Raw genomic sequence first — 20268 nt, forward strand, 5'->3', positions numbered from 1 at the left:
AGTTTGCCACGAGCCTGAAAACAACAATGAGGAAGCAGCAGGCAGCTAGCAAATGCTAATTGTGTTCTACATGAGGCAACGTTCTTTACTCTCTATATGTCAGTCAAAATACATGATCTCAAAAATCTCCAACAACCTTGTTGAAAAAGGTATCGGTGTTTGATGAAACAAAATATTTGAGCAATAATTAAAAGAAAGTTGTGGTTTGCACAGAAACAGCATCTAATCTCTGAAAACGTTACAAAACAAAATATCTTAAACTGACTTCAAGTGCTCAATATCTGGAAGTATGACCAACGCGGACTGAATGGCTTCGTTCGCTTCTTCCACCGCCACCGTCAAACCACATTTCAAAACAAAGAAATCGAGTTCAATGGGAGAAATCCAGACTGAACACTGAGGGGAGATGAGAATCCGGCAGAACTGCAAAGGAGAGACATTTGTTGTGAATTGGTGGAGAATAAGCAAACTGACATGAGCTGAACAAATGAAACCTCCAAGAATGATGTCGAATTATTTAAGGGAGACACAAACATCATAAAAATGTAAGACTTTCTGTCGAATGATTTATTATTGATTGCAAAAATTATTCTTTACAGTTAAAACAAATGTAAGAAAGTAGTTTGGTTAGATGCCTTGTGATCCAAACTAAAAAACTGAAGCCAAAGAGAGACTTCCAAGTGGAATCACTATCAGACATACAAAATAAAACGTCCTTCATAAACTGTTTTAAGGTGTATAAAGTCACAATAAATCATAATTAGTGTAGTATTAGTTTCTTCTGAGTCACATACATAATCAAAAAGAGTTTCTATGCACCATAAACATACAGGTAAAGCATTAGCTGCATGTTGATTGAGCTTTCACAAAAGACGTTGGAGTTACTGCAGTATTATCAGTGTTATCGTTCCTCTTCCTGTATGTTGGTGACTCAGGCTTTCAGGTGAAGCTCACTGCTGCTGCTGCTGCTTCATCGTGTACAAACGTCATCATTGCACTACAAGAGGGGTCACAAAAAAGCAGACGAATAATGAGCTTTACATTTACAACCCTTACCCTTTTTCTTTGCCAAAATAATTTTGAAGACAACGTGTTTTACACACAAACGTTAATGTTTTGTCAGTAGTCAAGACCCACTAGTTTGTTTTGTGTCAGTCAAATACATGTAAAAAAGTATATGTTTATTAACCAATTAGAAATGAGAAAACTGAGTGAGTATAACCTAGCTTCTCAATATTATAACATTTTATTTTCCAAAGGAAGAAATTAAACCTCTTATTTTCAGTGTTTCTAAAGGTGAGAGGAAGGTACATGCTGAGCAAAGGCAGCATCTTTAACTGAGTCTGAATCTCCTTCCAAACTCAAAACAGTTTTAGCTTGTGACTTGCTCTGGTTCCAGACACATTATGACCCCTGAGAGGAAACAAGGTCTATTCAGTTCCCAGTGACATCTGTTAGTCGTCAGACAGGTCATGAGGGTACGCTGCAACAGCTCCGACATGGGGGCTTTTGTTGGAAACAGGCAGCGGAGCCAGGAAGCAAAATGGCTGAAGTAAACGTGGTGAATTTATTTGACATATCAAAATATCCAATGATCACAGGACAATCTCCATAAAGCTCTGGACTTGAGGAGTTAGCTCAGTGATCCAGAGCAATTACAACAAAACACAGAAGATGCTTTTCAGATATAATTTCTACTTCATGGCACATTAGACGTTGACATCACAGACACACAATTGATAACGTGGATCATTCTGTGAACTACAAGATCCAGACGCTTGTGGTTTTGTAACTGCGGTCAGATGAACATACATTTGCACCCCAGTTACAGATTTCTGTTTCTGCTTTTTTGTCACATTTCTACTCATCAAATGAAATTTAACACAAAGATGAACTGAAAAACATCAGTTTTTGATGTGTTTTTTTCTTTTTTGATGATTTCATGTATTGATGAAAAAAACGATTTAAGTATAAAATGTAAACTGCATCTCTCATTGTAGCCGTGTGATAACTTAGGAGGATCCAAAACCAATTTCGCTTTGCAGACTTTTTTCACAGGTGACGACCGTGATGCAGCATCTCGACAAGATTCAAGTCCAAACTTTGACTAGGCCACTCCAAAACCTTCCTTTAGTTTGCTTTTGAGCCATTCAGTTGTGGACATTATAATTATATTTATTTTATAAAGATAAGATATACAATGAAAGTTAATCATAAAAGCATTATTGTAGAGTCCGAAATTTGCTGACCAGTAACTAAGAACTCCCCAAATCAAATTTTTTATAAGCAAACAAAGTGATCTGATGTTTTAAAGTAATATATATATATTTACAAATAAGTCCAAATTCTCCCAAGACAAATTTATAATAATTTCTATGCTATACAAGTTCAACACACAGGAACATCACTCAAAAGAGGACGATAAAGTCTGCATTTCTGATGGAGTAAATATCAATTCAGATGCTGCAAGATGTGTCAGTCAAATTCCCACCAGAGGTGAGAATAAATTGTACTCAAGTAAGAGTAGCATTACTTCTACAAATTTTTACACAAGTAAAAAGTAGCCATCCATGAAATTACTCAAGTAAAACAGTATTTGGTAAAAAGTCTATTCAAGTACTGAGAAACTGATCAAATTATGAATCATTTAATATTTAGAAATTACACAATCAGATGAAACAAAATATAAAGGTAAGAAAGGAAAATGACAATTATTCATATTAGTAATGAATTGTCATAAATAATAAAAATAAAAACTTTTTTTTTTCCACATCAGTTTCTATTATTAAAAAACTTATGAAACTTTAATGAAAACTGCAGGGGTGTGTCTGTATGTGGTGAATTGTTGGTTAAAACATGTTTGTTTCTCGTTCAGTGGGGAGAAAATCCCAAAACCTTACTGAAGTAAGAGTAGAAATACTCCATAATAAAATTAACCAAGTAAAAGTAAAAATTGCAGCCCAGTAAAAATACTCTGAAAAGCAATTAAGAAGAAAGTTACTCAAGTTAATGTAACTGAGTAAATGTAACTAGTTACTACCCAACTGTGACCACCAGCATGTTGCTATGCCACACACACATTTAATGTGTGTGTTCATTAATGTAATGAATGTAACAGAATATTCCAGTTGTTCACCATAAATATAATCAACTAAACCAGTTATCATTTAGCTCTATAATACAGCTCCTGATGCCTCAAAAAGAGTCTTTAGACAAAAACATTTATTTTATGAGTTTAGTTTTCATGTTGTTCTGCTCCTCTGGTGAGACCTTCTCTTGTGTTTTTAAGAACAGAGTTCATCACTTCAGTGTAAAAGCTTTCCAGATCCTGACAGACCACTAGGATCAACTAACAGGTGTGAAATTGCCTGCGAAGAGACATCTCAGCTGCATCAGTATCTGTTGACGTAAGAGAGTCACACGCTTTCCCCCCCTTTTCTTTTTTACCGTGTAGTCACACTATATTGGTTTAGCAAATGAAGAGGCCTCACCACTGGCTTCTGCCCGGCTTTTACTGTGGCTGAGATACCGAGAGCCGTGGAGATGTCGTCCAGAGGTACAAAGTCTCCCGGTGAATCCTGGATGAAGTGGAGCAATACCTTTTCTCCACCTTAACAGCAAAAAAAAAAAAAAAAAAAACAGAAGTCAATGTCCATTAAATAGCTTCCTAGCTTTATTGTTAGAACAGATTGTGCAGCTTTTAGATTATTAAAATATTAAGAAGCACAGATTTTATGTTGAGTATGTGGGAGAAATAATATGAGCATATATAGTCACAGCAACAAACACAAAGAAATCATCATCCAAGATACCTAAAACTAGCAGAAAAAGAAACTTCGATTTTGCTTTTCTAAGAAATAAATGAGCCAACAAATTAATACTTTATAATTTATTTATGTCTATTCATTTTATTGCTTGTTCAATAGGAACAGACACAAGACCCATAGATCAAGACCATCTAATGCCTGCATCACAGTTTTTATAGTCATTACTATGGCAGTTATAGAAGGATATTTAATTGTTGATTTAAATTAAAAGTTAACATCAACGCAATAAAATTATTTAAAGAAAAACAACAGCAACAATGTATTTAAAGCTACAATTACAGCATTTAAAAAAATCTTGTTCTGTTTCATCATAAGCCAGTTCTTAAGTCTTGAAATTGATAATTTCAGTTATGGTCTTAAAATGGGATAGTAATGATGCCAAACCTTACAAAACCTGTAATAGAAGGCAAGTCCAAAGATTTTCCTACAAAATGGTATCTTACAGTCTTGATTTGTGATGCTTTTAGTAACTCTAGTGCTGTTCTGTCTCTCAACAAATGTAAAATGTTTCAGGTGCTACACCCTTAATGCATTTGTTATATTTTATGACACATCGACTGCTTTATTCCTGTATGTTTTTATGTTCTGTTATAACATACATACTGGCAGAATCCCATCATTTAGTGAGAAGCTGGACTGTTTCCATAAGGGAGCTTTGGTGGAACAAAGACAAAATTGTGCAGCTGCACAGGACAAAATGATCTGCGATTTAAACTCCTTTCCGTCGGGGCAAGCCGCCCTGCAGCTCCGTGAGAGAGAGTATCAGTAAATTAACCAAGAGGAGCGGCGCAGCAGTCGTCTATTTTTGGCCCCTGGTGTTTATCCTGATCATGCAGATCACCTGAATCAACAGCAAAATTATATGTTTCTCTTGTTTAAAGGGACTTTGTTCACCATTTTTACAAGTAGGTGATGTTATTTATTTGTATCTGTGATTTCAACAAACATCAGCACTTTGTGTGGAATCATAAATGAGTTCCTTCAAAACTGAGCAAGATGTAACAATGATTCAGGAACAAGAAATGAAGGTAGTCTTCCTACTGAGCACTAATGGATAGAGAATAGTGGTTCTACTGATTAAAAAGTATGATACACTACTGCCCTCTAGAGGTCAGACAGCAAACGTGCATTTTCAAAGTTTTGCCAAACCGAGTTTAAATCACAGGGTAAATTTCTCCTGTGTTAGTGTCAACCTGTGGGATGATCATCAGACCTTTTGAGTGAAATCTGTGCTCTATTTTCACATATACATGAAGATTATACCTTTTGTCACAATGATCAAGCCACCACTCTGCAGCAGATCTCCTGAGAAGTTTCCCTGGATTCCTACAGCGCTGGCCTGGAGGAAGCAAAACATGGTCAGAAAAAGTTTAAATAACTGCACACTGTCTTATATCTAATGACTATAATATGAACAACATGAGCACTCAAGAATAGCAGATAACTGATTTTTTTATTTTCCTTTTTTCTTTATGAATAGACGTACCTTTGAAGATATATCTCTCACTTTCTTCCCTAAAGCAGCAGGAAGCACGCTTAAAGCTGTGTACCTGGAAAAGTAAACAGACACAAACTCTTTACTCGAGTCAATCACAAATTGCAGAATCTAACTGTAGTTCAAGAGACCTGCACTTCAATCACAGGTTCAAGTGGTTTAATAAAGTGTTAACTTGATACAGACACATACAAATTAATATTTAACTTTTTACTTATGGAAAAAAAACAACAAATCAATTATCCTCATATGTGAGCTGCTACATCATATTGTATTGAAAATGTACACATAAAATCTACACAGAGTACACTGACGTTTAAAGTTGTAATTAAATCATTTGCAGAGTTTAAGATAGAGTCTAAGAAATTCAACCTGATTATTCTGCAGTTAGTGTCACAGGTTTAGAAATAAAAACAGTATTTTCATTTATCTAAACACAGACTTTATGCGCTCACCGTTTGAATCCCAAATCCTTGTAACACTTCTTTTCTTCATCCACATAAATGGCTGAAATAGAAGGTGACAAATGATGTTTCATACTATTTATGCAACAGGAGTGGCTGTAGAAAACAATGAAGTCAATAAAAATGCCTGTTTGCCCCCGTGACCTGCCCATGGGGATTTCTGTGTTACAAAAGAGTGCATTAAGGTTACAATGACAGCTTCAGCCTGGAAATGATGTGAGTAGCTCTAACCTCGGCTTAAATGTGGCCACATTTGATCTCACATGCAGTTTTAATTTGACCATTTGGGGCCATATTAGCGTGATGTGAATAAGTGGTGCTTACAGCCTTTAAAAAACCCTCCTTCCTTGAACTCCTGGAGCCCGAGCTCCTCTGGTCCCACTCCCACCAGGGAGACCCCGTTGGCCCTGAGGTCAGGCTCCAGCTTGCTGATCTCTGACGCCATCCATCGGCACACCTGGCAGCCGAACCTGCGCAGAAAGAACACAACCACAGGCTGGTTCTGCCACAGAGCCTGGAGCTCCACTTTCTGAAACACAGGGAGGGAAACCAAACCCCACAATGAAATGAATGGGAAGCAGGTGAGAGAATTTGGTAAACTGGTTGATGGATTCAGTTCTCAGTTAAACCAGTGATTTAAACACGTCATTGTGTCACAGCAAATTCTCCTTATGCAAAACCTACGAGTGTTTCATCTCCTTTAAGTGTTAAATTCAAGGAAACAGTTAACATAGCAGCAGCAAAAGTTACATAATTAATAGAAAACCAACAACATCTGAACAGACAGACAGGATTTACACAGAGCTCACCTCCCCACTGTCAGCGCTCTTCAATAAGTTCTTTCCCACTTTAGCCAGATCGACTTTAGCCATTTTTCCTCGGGTCTTTACAACAGAACCGGTTCAGTAGAAATTCCACGAGAAGTGGACACCAGTGTTGCCGTAAACACTTCCTACGCCCACTGCACTCTCACAGCAGTTACCAAACACCTTCTTCCTGAAACGCCCACTAAATCTTAGCGTCCAATGAAGCTCAACCGATTCTGAACGTTCAACCAATCAGAACGCGTGGTGAACTATCCGAAGGCGGGGCTTGATGACGACAGACTTCGTTACATGATTTCTTTACAATGAAATGAAATGCTTTCTGTCTTTACAGGGTTGTTTTATGTTACTCAAGATACGCATCAGTACAGATTTTATTCATGACTCACCCACTTTCCTGTCAATTCACAATTTATAGGTTGTAGTTTAAACTTTAACTCTTGAGCAAATATATATTTTTAAAAATGACCTTTTCACAACATAGATTGCATAAGTTTTACTACAGGTGGGCTCAAAGGTGATGGGTTTTTACTGCCTGGCCTTTGTTACATGCTCGAGTTAAATAAGATGTACATTTTATTACCTCTTTACATGTTTGTCCTGCTTTAAGTTGCTTGGTAGCTATTCATGTTTGATCATCAAAGATGAAGGGAAAAGATCACCTCTAAATATTGCTGCCATTTTGTTTTGCAGTTTTTTTTCTTTTTTTGTATCTATTCAAAGCATAAACAAGATAACACCTGTGATACATGTGATGTACTTCAAAATAAAACCTAAAGCAACAATAATTATAATGATACAATTATTATGATTATGAAATAATGATTGACTTTCTTTTTATGCTGCAAGACTCTTAACTTGAACACCAATAACTTTTTACTGCAGATGAAAAGGAAAACATTCTGCTTCATATTCACAGTTTCATAATCAAATATTAGACAGAACAATAAAACGTCTGATTCATTTCAGATTCAGATTTCATTATTCCATCTCACACTTACACAGCATTTTGCTTTTGAATCAAAGTTTTACAGTAAAAAGCTTTAATTTTATTTTTTAAAAGAAAAAATCAATTAACACGTCTGGTCCAAGTTTCATGTAATGACTCGCCTTATTGACTTCTTCAACATGAAGGTGGTTGACCTCTTGCTCAGATAATCACACTAAAACTAAATTAGACATAATGAGCTGGCTATAAGAAGTGGCCCCGAATTTCTTCTGGAACAGCTAAACATGTTTCTGTTTTTGTTGCTATTTTTTGATGTGTGTAATAAAACAAACCTTTTCAAGCGGAACAATCTGCAGTAGCATGACAGAAGGAACACAGGAATAGATTTGTGTGTCCAAAGTTTCAAATTGAGGACAGACCCTCACATAAATCATGAGCTAAAAACAATGAGAACAAAACCACAATGAGAATATGTGCTGCTTTATCTACGTGCACCAAAACTTCCTGCTGCTGTCTTTGACAAAAAGTCACAATTAATCACACAAGACCTTGCAGCCATATATTTTAAGTCAATATGGAGAGGAACATGCAGAAGACAATTGTGTAGTGTGAATTTCAGTTTTGTGTTTTTGCCACAAAACGTTTTTAGTTGTTTCTTTTTTAAAGGTTCTATTGGCTTTAGTGGCCTTTATTTGATTGTGAATTGACAGGAAAGTGGGTGATGAGAGAAAGGGGAGGACATGAAGCAAAGGTCACAGGCCAGGAATCAAACCTGCGACTAAATCCTCCATGTGAGGATTGTGCTTAACCCCTGCGCCACCACAGCACCCCTGCCTTAAGTTATTTCTGCTTATTCTGTAAATGTTTCTGCTTAACAGGCAGACTTTATAAAAATCTTTCAAAGTGGTGACAAATGTATGTGAGCATCGAACAAAATTCAAGTTAAAGACATTAGCAGTATTGTTGATCAAACTTCAAATGCTTGTTTTTGTGATGGTAGGGCAGAAAAAACGTTTTTCATAGCCACAGTGGCTCCTAATATTCCTGGACAACTGAGCAGTTCTGTTTTAGAACAAATAAAGGTAATAATACATTTTCACCTAATATTACATCATTACATTTTCAAATTTTCTTTCTTCTTTTGCTCTTTAAATTGGTTTGTTATTTTATTTGCATTTCTGCTTAATTCTTGTAAAGCACTTTGAATTCTCTTGTTGCTGAAAATGCGCTATGTAAATAAAATGACCTTACCTTACCCCACCTAATGTCTGCAAATAATTTGTCAATATAGAAAATGATTGATGATACATTGGTGCATTGTGCTTTTTTTTGTGGCCTTGGGCTGCAAAGTTTTTATTTCAGTATTTTCTATAAATACAGAATATTGTATAGAAGACCATATTGATTTTTTTGACATTTGTGTCAAAGAACAGGAATGAAGCTCTGATTCATCACCATCACCACAAACCAAGTTAATAATAATAATAATTACTCAGTTAATCAATTGAAAACTGATGCTCTGGGATTGTTTAAGAGCTGGATAGATTTTGCGGCTCTGGACATTTTTTATATTATGACTGGCGAGGGGGAAATGTAAGAAGTTCTCTGGTGTCACTGTTATGGAAACTTATTGACTCCTCCAACATTGAGCTTTAAATAGTTTTTCCCTTATCAAGTTAAAGATATGACTGACAAAATAAATGAGTCTTCATCTAGTTCCTAAAAGAAATCAAATTAGAATTCCCTAAAACCTCTGATCAACTGGAAAAGAGAAAATTACCAAATAGAAAATGCTTTTTATATTTATTTCATATAAATTGACATTCTAAAAAGTATTCCTGCATCAATAATTGAAAAAAAAAATCATAAAATGGGTTTTCCACCCTAAACAGGTAAAATATGCAAATAGATAGATTTATTATAGATGTCATAAACGGATGCTGGGGCGTAGTAATCACGCAGAAGGACGCACTCTGCGTGGACGGCCAGATGCATTTGTGCTGCTGATGTTGCAGGGAGGGGCATGACGTCACAGGCGAGACCGGGAAAGGAGGCGAATGGGGAGAAAGGAAGAGGGGGAAGGAGGAGAAGGGACGCAGGAGAGAGGGAGAGCGGGGGGAAGACGCATCAAAGGAAAACAAAGCAAAAAATAATGATAATAATCATGACTCCTGTAATTAACACAACGTCTCTTTGCACACCATAATGGCTCCACTGTTTACCTACACAGTGTGCCGCAATAAATGACGAGCCGACCCTCGAAGGTAATTATCATCTTTCATCTCTGCACGCCTTTAAAAAAAATCCTCTTACACACGGTCGTGTTCACCTTTAAGACCTTTAAATGCCAAGTCGAGGGAAATGCTGAGCATCATTTGCGAAGATTTCGCGAGCAGACAACCGATCTATGGCGACGTGGATACCAACAATCCGCATATTTTTACATATTCGTTGAATTGCGAGCGATGGTGATGCATTATCCGCCTAACAGTCTCTGCTTTGGCTCCATTGTGTAAGACTTTGTCCTCCTGCATGAAAAATGAAAATGGAAACAGGCGTCATGAGAGCACTGCCGCAGAGCACACTGCTGTATCAGCCGAGAGCACATGGGCTCTGCGCACAACATGCGCACTGGATGCAGTGCGCCCGCTGATCACCGCAGTGTCCTCTCAGCAGCTGTAGCTGGAAGCACCAGCAGCACCCAAACACACTCTGATCCAAGGCTGACCCCTCAGATGAAGGTTTAAAGCAAAACACAAGCTAATCACGTCTCGGTTTCATCTTGCTGTTGCATGTTATGGTGTCCTCATGCTGCAGTGCACTCCAGCTTGAGAGACATGTCATCTCCAGGCATGGGGACCCCCACAGACCCTCTCTTGGCCAGTCCAGGAGGGAGGTCATTCTCAGCTCAGGAAGGCCTCTGGAGGACCTCGCTGCCCAAGACGGCCAGCTTCCCGACGTCCACCACGCGGCACCTCAGTCACAGAGCCAACAACTTCCAAAGACAGCCGAAGCGTAGGAAGCTGATACGACCCTCACCGCCTCCCCCGCCCAACACGCCTTGTCCCCTGGACCAGCTGGACCTCAGCGAGCTTCCCCCCAGACGCACCTTCCAGGAGCTGCTCTTCAATGGCTGCATCCTGTTCGGGATTGAGTTCAGCTACGCCATGGAAACGGCCTATGTGACCCCTGTTCTCCTGCAAATGGGCCTCCCGGATCAGTTCTACAGCCTGGTGTGGTTCATTAGTCCCATTCTTGGTGAGTGCATCACAGGGACGTAAGTGATCCACCTTAACAGGTTTTTCACTTTCAAAATAGACTAAAAATCTTGTTTTTTTTTGTGTTTGTCTTGAAGGATTCCTTGTTCAGCCTCTTATAGGTGCATGGAGTGATCGTTGCACGTCCCGGTTTGGAAGAAGGAGACCTTTTATATTTGCTCTGGCTGTAGGTGAGACATGCTCAAAGAACAATACAGTGATCCTGCTTTACATTGGATGTTGTCACAGAGCTAACAAGATGAAGAAAAGACAGGAAAGGTCAAAAACAAAGCATTAAAAAAAAAATCATAAAAATCTACCACAGTCTAGAGATTTATCTAAACTTTTAGGCAATTCTTTTGCAGAAAATGCAAAAAAAAAGCAACAAAAAAAAACTCACATACATACATTTCTATAAAGACAAAGTAGTTTCTGTGTCATTGCCAGTCTATATTTTTTTCCAGATTTATGGAGTTTAGAGTAAAAGTACACCACCTGTTGCTGCACACTGCTGGTCAGCCATGACAGAGGGGTCAGATATACAACTCTGGAAAAAAATTAAGAAACCACTAAAATAATCAGTTCCTCTAATTTTACTTTTATAGGTAAATGAGTAAAATGAACATTGTTCTTTTATTCTATGAACTACTGACAACATGTCTCCAGACAGTTTATGAGAAATAAATGGTATGCAAATCATTATCTTTAATATTCATTGTGCCAGATTATTTTAACTACAGGAGGAGTACACATTAGATTTAATGTCTTAAAATAAATATATTTTATGTTACCTCATACCAACCTGACTTTAAATATCATACACCAGTTTGTTCCTAAAAATGTAAAAAATGTTGTATTTTTTCTGCTTTTCTTCTATTCAGGGGCTTTAATGGGTTTGACCCTGGTTCTGAACGGACGAGACATCGGAGGAGTCCTGGCCGACACGGCATCAAATCACAAGTGGGGAATCATCCTGACGGTGTGTGGCGTGGTCCTGATGGATTTCAGCGCCGACTCGGCCGACAACCCGAGCCACGCCTACATGATGGATGTGTGCAGCCCGGAGGATCAGGACAGGGGGCTCAACATTCATGCATTACTAGCAGGTAATAAAGAACATTTATTTTGCTGCTGTGGTATATGTTGACTTAAGCAGAACAATAAGTGTCTTTCTACCTTAAATGTAATGTTTTGTAAAGTAAAGTTAAAGGCACAATCATTTATGCTCTGATTTAAAGTTGTTCTAACTCGTTTGCTTCTGGTGTGAAAGGAGAAATAACTTTTCTGGTTTTACTTAAAGTTTGACAAAAAATAGCATCAAGAATTATGTATAATCTTCTCCATAGCGAGTGGTAAAGCTGGCCAGATCTTTGTACATTTTGTTCTACCGCTCTCAGGCCCAGGACATTTTGTAAAAAACATTTTTAATCTCCACCAGTTTTTCATTCTGGTTACGTTAAGATTAACTGAAAAACAGAAAAAGGTCTCCTTTCCATCACCACAATCTTTAGTACTAATACTGGTTTCAGTCAGAATAATTTTTTTTTTATTTATGAAATGGTGTTGCATAAATAAACCAAATTGAAGTGAATTCAAACATGTTAAGAAAAATAATAATAGTATTGATTGATTTAAAAAGCTTAATGTTACAAAACAATTGAGATCTGAAAAGTGTGGGGGGTTTTTACCTTACTTTGTTGATTTGTAAATACATTATTCATTTGTACACTGTTTTTATTTTAGTTTTTAAAAATACTAGAATTTGTGCATAATTTTAGCTGTTTTGTCAAAACATTTAACAGAGACGAAATAAGTCAGAAATTCTGATCCAAGTTACTCAGTTCATAAGTAATTTTTCACAAAATCTTTTTATTACTCAGTACTTTCTATGATAAGGCTTTTTATTTCTACTGAAGTAAATTATTCTAAAGTAAGGCTAGTTTTAAGTACAATTATTTTCACTACAGTACTTATCTCTGTCTGCTGGTGCAAGTATGGTACATAAATCCACATTTCTGTACAGCAGACAATGAGTGGATATAAATTATTTACCATTATAAATTTATCAGTTGATATAGGAAGTGTAAAGTTCAAGATGTCTGCCAGGTGGGTGCAAATTTAGACGTGGTAGGTGAAAAATTTCACAAATTGTTTGTACAAAACAAAGCTAAACTAAACTCGTTTAGTTTGTTAAATGCATGTAAGACACAAACAACAGCAGCTAAAAGCAATAATAATTACTGTTTTAACTGGAGTGTCTCATTTTCCCGCTCAGGACTGGGAGGAGGATTTGGCTACATCGTAGGCGGCATCAACTGGGACCAGACGCAGTTTGGGACGTCCATGGGGGGTCAGCTCAGGGTCATATACCTGTTCACCAGCATCACTTTGGTGTTCGCCACCGCCATGACTCTGATGAGCATTCCCGAGAGACCGTTACCAAAGAGCCAACCAAACAGAAACTCCAGTAAGAACCATCTGAAAAGCCCCAGCCTCCCTCTGCCTATGTCTCCTCCCGTCCCCCCCGGAGCCGGTCCGGGGCTGGACGAGGAGGACGAGGACGGACTTTACAGCTACAGCTTTCCCAAGTCTCATCAAGGTAATTCTGACCCTTTGGCTCACTCTTGCAGCGCCAATGCACGCCTGTGTGCCGGCCTCACCAGCCCCATATCGCCCATGAGTCCCCTCACCCCAAAATATGGCAGCTTTATAAGCAGGGACAGCTCACTCACTGGCATCAACGAGTTTGCCTCTTCATTAGGAACCTCCTACATAGACAGTGTGCTTATAGACTGCTACACAGGCCAGCAAACGCCTCCAACCCTGGCTTCAGGCTCCACTGCCATGCCGCTGCCTACAGGAGAATCCCCTCCCTCTGAGAAGGTGGGTAACCCCCCTGCAGGGCAGCCTGAGGCTGGCGGGGGGCCCCATCAAGCTGAAGAGGCCCAGGAGGCAGAGGGGCCTCAGACCGAGGGAGATGCACAAACTCAAGGCGCTCCTGCGGGAACAGCCGGGTCTCAGTCAGGGGCCGGGCTGCACCGGGGATCCTCTGCTGGGATCCTGAAGAGACCTCAGAGTCTGGCGCTGATGGAGGAGCCCACGGCGACGCAGATTGTTGGGCTGGAGAACGGGCGGAGGAGAACAGTGACTTTCAGCCAACAGGTCGGCAACTCTTTCGAAGGCTATTTATCTGACATCTGCAATAGCATTTTAATTCTGAACTATATGTTCTTGCTTTTCTCTGGATCAGGTGGCAAATATTTTGCTAAACGGAGTGCGATACGAGAGCGATCTAAGTGAAAATGTGGAGACAGGAGAATCCCAGATGTCCATGAAGCTGCTGTGTATAGCCATCTACCGAATGCCTCCCTCTCTGAGGAGTTTATGCACTAATCATTTTTTAGGTGAGGGTCATTCATCATTAATCACTTTTGAATTTCTTGAATAAATGAATGTTTTTGTCTTTCTTTTCTTTTTATTTTCAGGCTGGTTGTCATTTGAAGGAATGCTGCTCTTCTACACTGACTTCATGGGCGAGGTTGTGTTTGAGGGAGACCCCAAAGCGCCGCACGACTCTGAAGCTTACCAGCGTTACAATGCTGGCGTCAGCATGGGCTGCTGGGGCATGTGCATCTATGCATTCAGCGCTGCTTTCTACTCAGGCAAGCAGTGAACTGAACTTTTCATGCAAGAAGAATCTTAATTTGATGGGATTCATACAAAAATAACGTCTGACTTTTGCTGTTTTTCTGTGTCTCTTTTACAACGTGCAGCCATATTGGAGAAACTAGAGGAACGTTTCTCCCTACGCACTCTTTATTTTTTTGCCTACTTGGCATTTGGTTTGGGCACAGGCCTCGCAACGCTATCCACCAACCTCTATGTGGTGCTTTCGCTCTGTGTCACCTATGGCGTGCTCTTCTCCTCTCTCTGTACGCTGCCTTACTCTCTGCTGTGTGAATACTACCAGAGCCCTCAGGTAAGCGTCTTCTGTTGTGCATAAGGCTTTTAAATGCCGCAACATGAAGCGTTGTTTAGTTAGAAATTAGATTAGACATTTTTAAACCATTGTTTTTTTCTCTCCGTCTGCATATTACATTACATTTTTTTTCTTGTGGCTCTTTTTACATTTGTTGACTTTCGACAAATTTCATTGAGCTCATTTTGATTATTTTAAATGCATTCCACATATTTGTAATAGGATTAAGGTCCATTACTTTTATTGTGCTATACACTTGCATGTTAATGTTACTTCTGGCAAAGCTGTGCCCACACCTGTTGTTTAAAAAATAGCAAAGTTTTGTGTTGTAATATTATTCCACCTTGAGAAAAGGACAGTTCGAATGCACCGAAATCCAGAATTAAATTGACATTGATGCCAAAGAGGTGTGTTTGTAAACCTTTGACAAGAACAGAAAGAACTTCTACAATGCACAACTTTCTTCTTTATGAAATTTTGAAAAAATGGAGCGGCATCAGAGTTTCGTGCTTGAAGGATTTCTCTTTTTATCTTGGGCAAAGACCACAATCTATTTCTCCTGTGGATGTTAGACACTCGTGTTTTGGTTGTATTTACCCAGAATGCTCTGCAATGTGGTGCGCTTCCTACATTTTGAGCATTCTCTGGTGCGCTTAGCATCCACACATGCATTCGAAAACGCACCAGAATTAATTTCAACCGAATGAGACCGAAGTTTTTAGGTGGACCAGTTTGCTTTTTTTAGTCTGTGTTAGAATTCACATCTCCCCAAATAAACTGGACTTTCTTGGCACAAAAATTAAAGTTAGATTAAAACAGACTAAATGGGGCTGGTGTGAGTGCACTGCGGATCTGAATCACCATCATTCTTAGTCACACATGATGCTGCAGGGTAAAAATGGATACATGTCTTATGATAAAGGCCCACCTGCTGGTGGGCTGCAAACTAAAGTCTGAAATGCTCTATAGTCAGTCAGATTTATATTTTATTGCACAATAAAAGACAAAAACTATATGTAGCGTGTACAGGCAAGATAACGCTATTTTTGTTCATTAAACTCAATTCAAATTTTATTCTGTCTTGCAGTTTTGCGGCTCGTCAGAAGAAGGGACCAGACGCGGGATGGGGGTGGACATCTCTCTGCTCAGCTGTCAGTATTTCCTGGCGCAGATCCTCGTCTCTGTGGCGATGGGACCTCTGACCTCACTGGTGGGCGGGGCTCAGGGGGTGATGTACTTTGCAAGCCTGATGTCATTCGTGGGTTGCCTGTACTCCTCCCTCTGCGTGGTGTACCAGCTGCCCCCCCCTGAGGGTGAGCCCCCCGAAAGCGAGACCCAGCCGTTACTGGCGCACATTTAGCAAAGCCTCTTCATTCACTTTAAAAACACACACACACACACACAGACCGCCACGCGCTCCCATACCGTCGCTCGGTGTGCGAGTGCGTCTACCTCCGTAGCGATGATAGTGACAGACACACTGCACATCCTGCCACACACTGTTTCAGCACAGCTTCACAGATTTTACGCTAATCCGCACTGCTCTGCTCAGAGCCAGACAGACAGACAGACATTGGCCACAACTCCAACAAGCATAAACATGACCAGTGTTCATACAGTGTGTGTGCCCGTGCTTTCTTTCCCAAACTTTCTGCAAACGAATGTGACGTTCTCTGTGAATGTGTGTGACTGAGCTGAGCTCTGTTTGTCTGATTCCTTACTGCATCGTTTTGTTGTTGCCTGTTTCTTTTGGTGTTTAGGATCGCAGTGTGAATCACTACGTGCAAGCTAACCACAGCTTTTTCCCTCTTTTCTTTCCTTTGATCAGTTGCCTAACATCTGCATGAGCTGCGGCAGTGTGGTCTCTCAAAGCTTTTTTTTGTTTTTTGGTCACGAGGCCTAACTAATGTCTACCTGCCTGTTTCTCTGAGTTAGAGTGCTAATATCACACTTTAGCAAGATTTTCTTCACTAAAAGTGCTGCCAGTGGCTGTTCATACTGTTAAAATTCACTTAAATCTAAGAGCTTTTTTAGGACAACAATTTTTTTAATATTCACCAGAATACTGAGTGAAGTGGTGGCCAAAGGTTTTGTGACTGACTGAAGTTTTTTTAATTCTACAAACTTTATTGCTTCAATGTTGTTTGATCCTTTAGTCAGATGTTTCTGTTGTTTACTGGAGTTTCGAAAGGTTATGATATAATATATGTTTTACATTGAGTTTTGATCCATGCAGCAGTTTCTCACTGTGTTTGCCTTAAAGCTGTTATCCATTCTGCTAGATTTATGGCGTTGTTTCTAAACCAAAATGTGACTGTTCACCTTTTCCCCGTTAGAGAATTTGTTTTTTCCAGATGCCCCTGATAGTGTTTATGGGTCTTTATCTGAGAATTTCACTTTAGCCCTGAACCCTGCAGTCCAGATGGTATATTGTGCAGAATCTCAGCCTGTCCTTGTCCTATTAGTTTGTCAGTCGTCACTGCTGTGCTGTCCGTCTGAAACCCGGCAAGAGTCCAAAACGATAACGTCTCATTCAGACAACACTCAAGCCTTGTCGTTGCTATTCCTGACTGAGCTCTCCAGTGGTGGTAATACAATACTGAAAAGTTGGATGAGAAACTCAAATTTGCCTGCTGTCATTCATTCCAGAGCAAGATATGCATTGTTGGCAACCCTTAAAGCTACAGAATGTAATGTTTAAAAAAATATGTTTTACATATTTGTTCAAACTGTCATCATGTCTTGACAGTATAGTATGAAACAGATAGTCTGCATAGAGAGAAAGGTTCTTCTCCTAGTGCTAGGATCGCCCTCTGTTAAAATTGAGCTTTCCCGGTGACAAATCACCAATCAGAGCGCTGTCAATCATGTACGCGCTGCTCAGTGTGCTAATGGAATCAAATTGCAGAAAACTGTTTATCCAGTGGTCATGATAACTAGCCTGAATATTAACGCCCAGCTGTATGCGTAGCGGAAAGAAAAGGGGAGGTTGTGAGCGACTGTCAAGCCTGATTGACAGCGCTAAGGTCCTCCTCCTGGCTCTGATTGGTTGTTCTAAGTGACCGTTGTCGCTGTGCAGATTGCAGCAAGGAGAAGGCAGATGAATCTGTTACGACATAGTGACAGTTTTAACAAATATGTAAAAAACATTTTTTATATAAAAGTTACATACTGCAGCTTTAAATTTTGAGATTGGGGTTGCAATTTTTTTTTAAAGTGCCTTGAGACCACATTTGCTGTGAACTGGTGCTTTCACAAACGGTGGGTTTGGCTTGTCCAGCAGCAATATCTTTTCAAGTAATTCATTTTACCCAAAACACTTATGACATATTTCCTTAAGTATTAACAAAAGATTTGATATGAAACAATAATTTTCTTTAAAAACAACAATCTTGCTGTTCTGATTCAGATAGAATCACAAAGTGATGACTTTAATAATTTCTTCAGGAAAGTAAATATTCAGGGCTCCTTGTAACACTGGGGCAGTAAAGGTTGAGTCAGTCTTAAAACTTTTGGCCACACATTTCTACGATGGAGTATTAGGGCCACACGAGGAGAATATGAACAATTAAATTACAAATTAAGTCATAATAGAATACACTTGTTTGAGAATAAAGCCATAAAATTACAAGAATAATCTCATACAAGGATAAAGTAATAATAGTTTAAGATAGAATCATAATACTACAAGAATAAAGTTGAAATAATACGAGAAGAAAGCCGTAGTTTTACGACTTTACAAAGTCGTACTATTATGGCTTTATTATTGTATTATTATGACTTTATCTCAAAATATTATGACTCTTTTTCTTGTGCAAGTTTATTCATGACATATTATAACTTCTTTTTTGTAATTTTACGACTTTATTCTAGTTGTTTTATTTTTCCTTTCTACGGCCCAAATACTTGGTTGTATTTTCCCATAGTTTAGGAGGGCTTTGCACTGTGCATTTTAGCAGCAATACAAACATTTTTCTTAGTCAGGTCTACGATTAAGACCTTCACACTAAATTTTGAGTCAATTCCAGCTAAGAATGGAGTCATCAGATGACTCGCAGTACTTTAACAGACCCAGAGAACAGTGTTGTGGGTCCTCACTAAGCCACGTTACGGCTCTCTGAGCCGTCAACGTACTCCCGGCCATTCTACTGTAATAATGACAGTGATTCTTGTCATTGTCAGGAAGAGGAGAAGTTGAAACTGGGGTGTGAAACCAAGCAAAACAGAGGAACAGCAAACAGAGAGAAGACTCATGTGGACTGTGAGATGGACGGCGTTAAAAAAACAAACAAACAAAAAAACAACTATGGGGATTTGCAGAGCCAGCAGCGAGTCCTTCCTTGTCATCGTTAGGGTGCATGCTTAAAATAGTAGGCTCAGCCCATCATTTCTGTATACAAATAATTCCTCGGTTGTCTGCAGAGGTCTTCATTGGAAGTTCTTCATCCCCTTTAGATCCAGAACAACTCATCTCCATCAGCAAACACATTTAAGTTGTTGTCGCATCTGCTGTGCCATGCCATAAGGCAGAAACTATGACAATGTAGAGCCTTTTATTTTGACGGCTCCACTGAGCACCTCAACCTTCAGGCGCCTCTGCAGAATGTCAGTAATTGCCTACTATTGAAGCCTCCTGGACTGAGCTGATCCCCGCCATGCTAACGTTTCTTAGGAAACAGTAACTGTCTGGATCTCGCTGTTGCAGCTTGCTTGAGGAAGAAATGCAACACACTTTGTGTTCTATGGTACCTCCTTACTGCTCTATGTTAGCATCAATGTAAAAGCTACTTTTATTCAGGGCTCAGTTCAAACTAAAATGATCATTTTTGCCACTTTTGACTCCTGTGTTGGTTATTTTTCTCTGATTGAGATTAATATACCCTAATCTAATTACGAGGGTGTATTAATGTCATTGTAGATTGAAAAAAAGGTTTAAAATTTCCATGAGATTAATCTCTCTTCTTGAAAAACAAGAACATTTCTGAGTTCCAAAGATTTTTTTTTCTACAGAATTTCTGCGATTAATCTCCAAATTTCAGTTTTTTCTTGCAAATTTTTGACTTTTCAAGCTCAGAAATTTTCACGTTTTCTTCTAAAATATTTTTGAAATTAATCTAAAAATTTCTGAGTTTTTTGTATAAAATTTGCTCCTTTTTTTTCTACCTGCCTTTGTAAAACATAGCATTATCCAAAATTTAATTTCCAAAACAAAACTCTAATATTTCAAGCGGCTGCTATGATGAATTATTATTCCTAATGAAAACCCAGAATAAAATACCAGAATATTACATAAGATCAATATCAGAGATTTTAATCCAGAATTAGGTCATGACCTACACAGTACAGGGAGGACTGCTGAGTTGACAGTTGTCCAGCACAGTCATTGGGAGGGTATGTCAGAAAAGGTCATTGCTACAGCAGCTGACGGCTCAGACTGCTACATCAGAGTCCATTAGTGGGAAGTTTAGGGAGG

The 20268-nt window shown here is 39.0% G+C and overlaps 2 protein-coding genes across 4 annotated transcripts; one reads left to right on the forward strand and one right to left on the reverse strand.

Annotated features, from left to right (window-relative positions):
• Positions 1-540: 540 nt before the first annotated feature.
• prxl2b (peroxiredoxin like 2B) lies at positions 541-6772 on the reverse strand. Its single transcript, XM_055026971.1, has 7 exons — positions 6596-6772; positions 6111-6315; positions 5778-5829; positions 5314-5377; positions 5091-5166; positions 3492-3610; positions 541-997 (listed from the first exon to the last, which is right to left on the reverse strand). Exons 1-7 carry the CDS (start codon positions 6656-6658, stop codon positions 971-973), a joined length of 606 nt encoding a protein of 201 aa, XP_054882946.1. The 5' UTR covers positions 6659-6772; the 3' UTR covers positions 541-970.
• Positions 6773-9574: 2802 nt separating this feature from the next.
• On the forward strand, positions 9575-19627 carry slc45a1 (solute carrier family 45 member 1). 3 transcript variants are annotated; one of them, XM_055027388.1, is made up of 10 exons: positions 9576-9823; positions 10377-10817; positions 10915-11007; positions 11698-11922; positions 13092-13978; positions 14067-14220; positions 14302-14478; positions 14590-14795; positions 15883-16108; positions 18978-19627. In XM_055027388.1, exons 2-10 carry the CDS (start codon positions 10397-10399, stop codon positions 19004-19006), a joined length of 2418 nt encoding a protein of 805 aa, XP_054883363.1. In that variant the 5' UTR covers positions 9576-9823; positions 10377-10396; the 3' UTR covers positions 19007-19627. The 3 variants fall into 3 exon arrangements, with proteins under 3 accessions (XP_054883361.1, XP_054883362.1, XP_054883363.1); XM_055027386.1 differs by having other exon boundaries at positions 9575-9823; positions 15883-19627; XM_055027387.1 differs by having other exon boundaries at positions 9575-9823; positions 10410-10817; positions 15883-19627.
• The last annotated feature ends 641 nt before the right edge of the window (positions 19628-20268 follow it).

This window comes from Poeciliopsis prolifica, unplaced genomic scaffold (genome assembly GCF_027474105.1).
Source record: "Poeciliopsis prolifica strain line A6 unplaced genomic scaffold, Auburn_PproV2 SCAFFOLD003, whole genome shotgun sequence".
Taxonomy (NCBI): domain Eukaryota; kingdom Metazoa; phylum Chordata; class Actinopteri; order Cyprinodontiformes; family Poeciliidae; genus Poeciliopsis; species Poeciliopsis prolifica.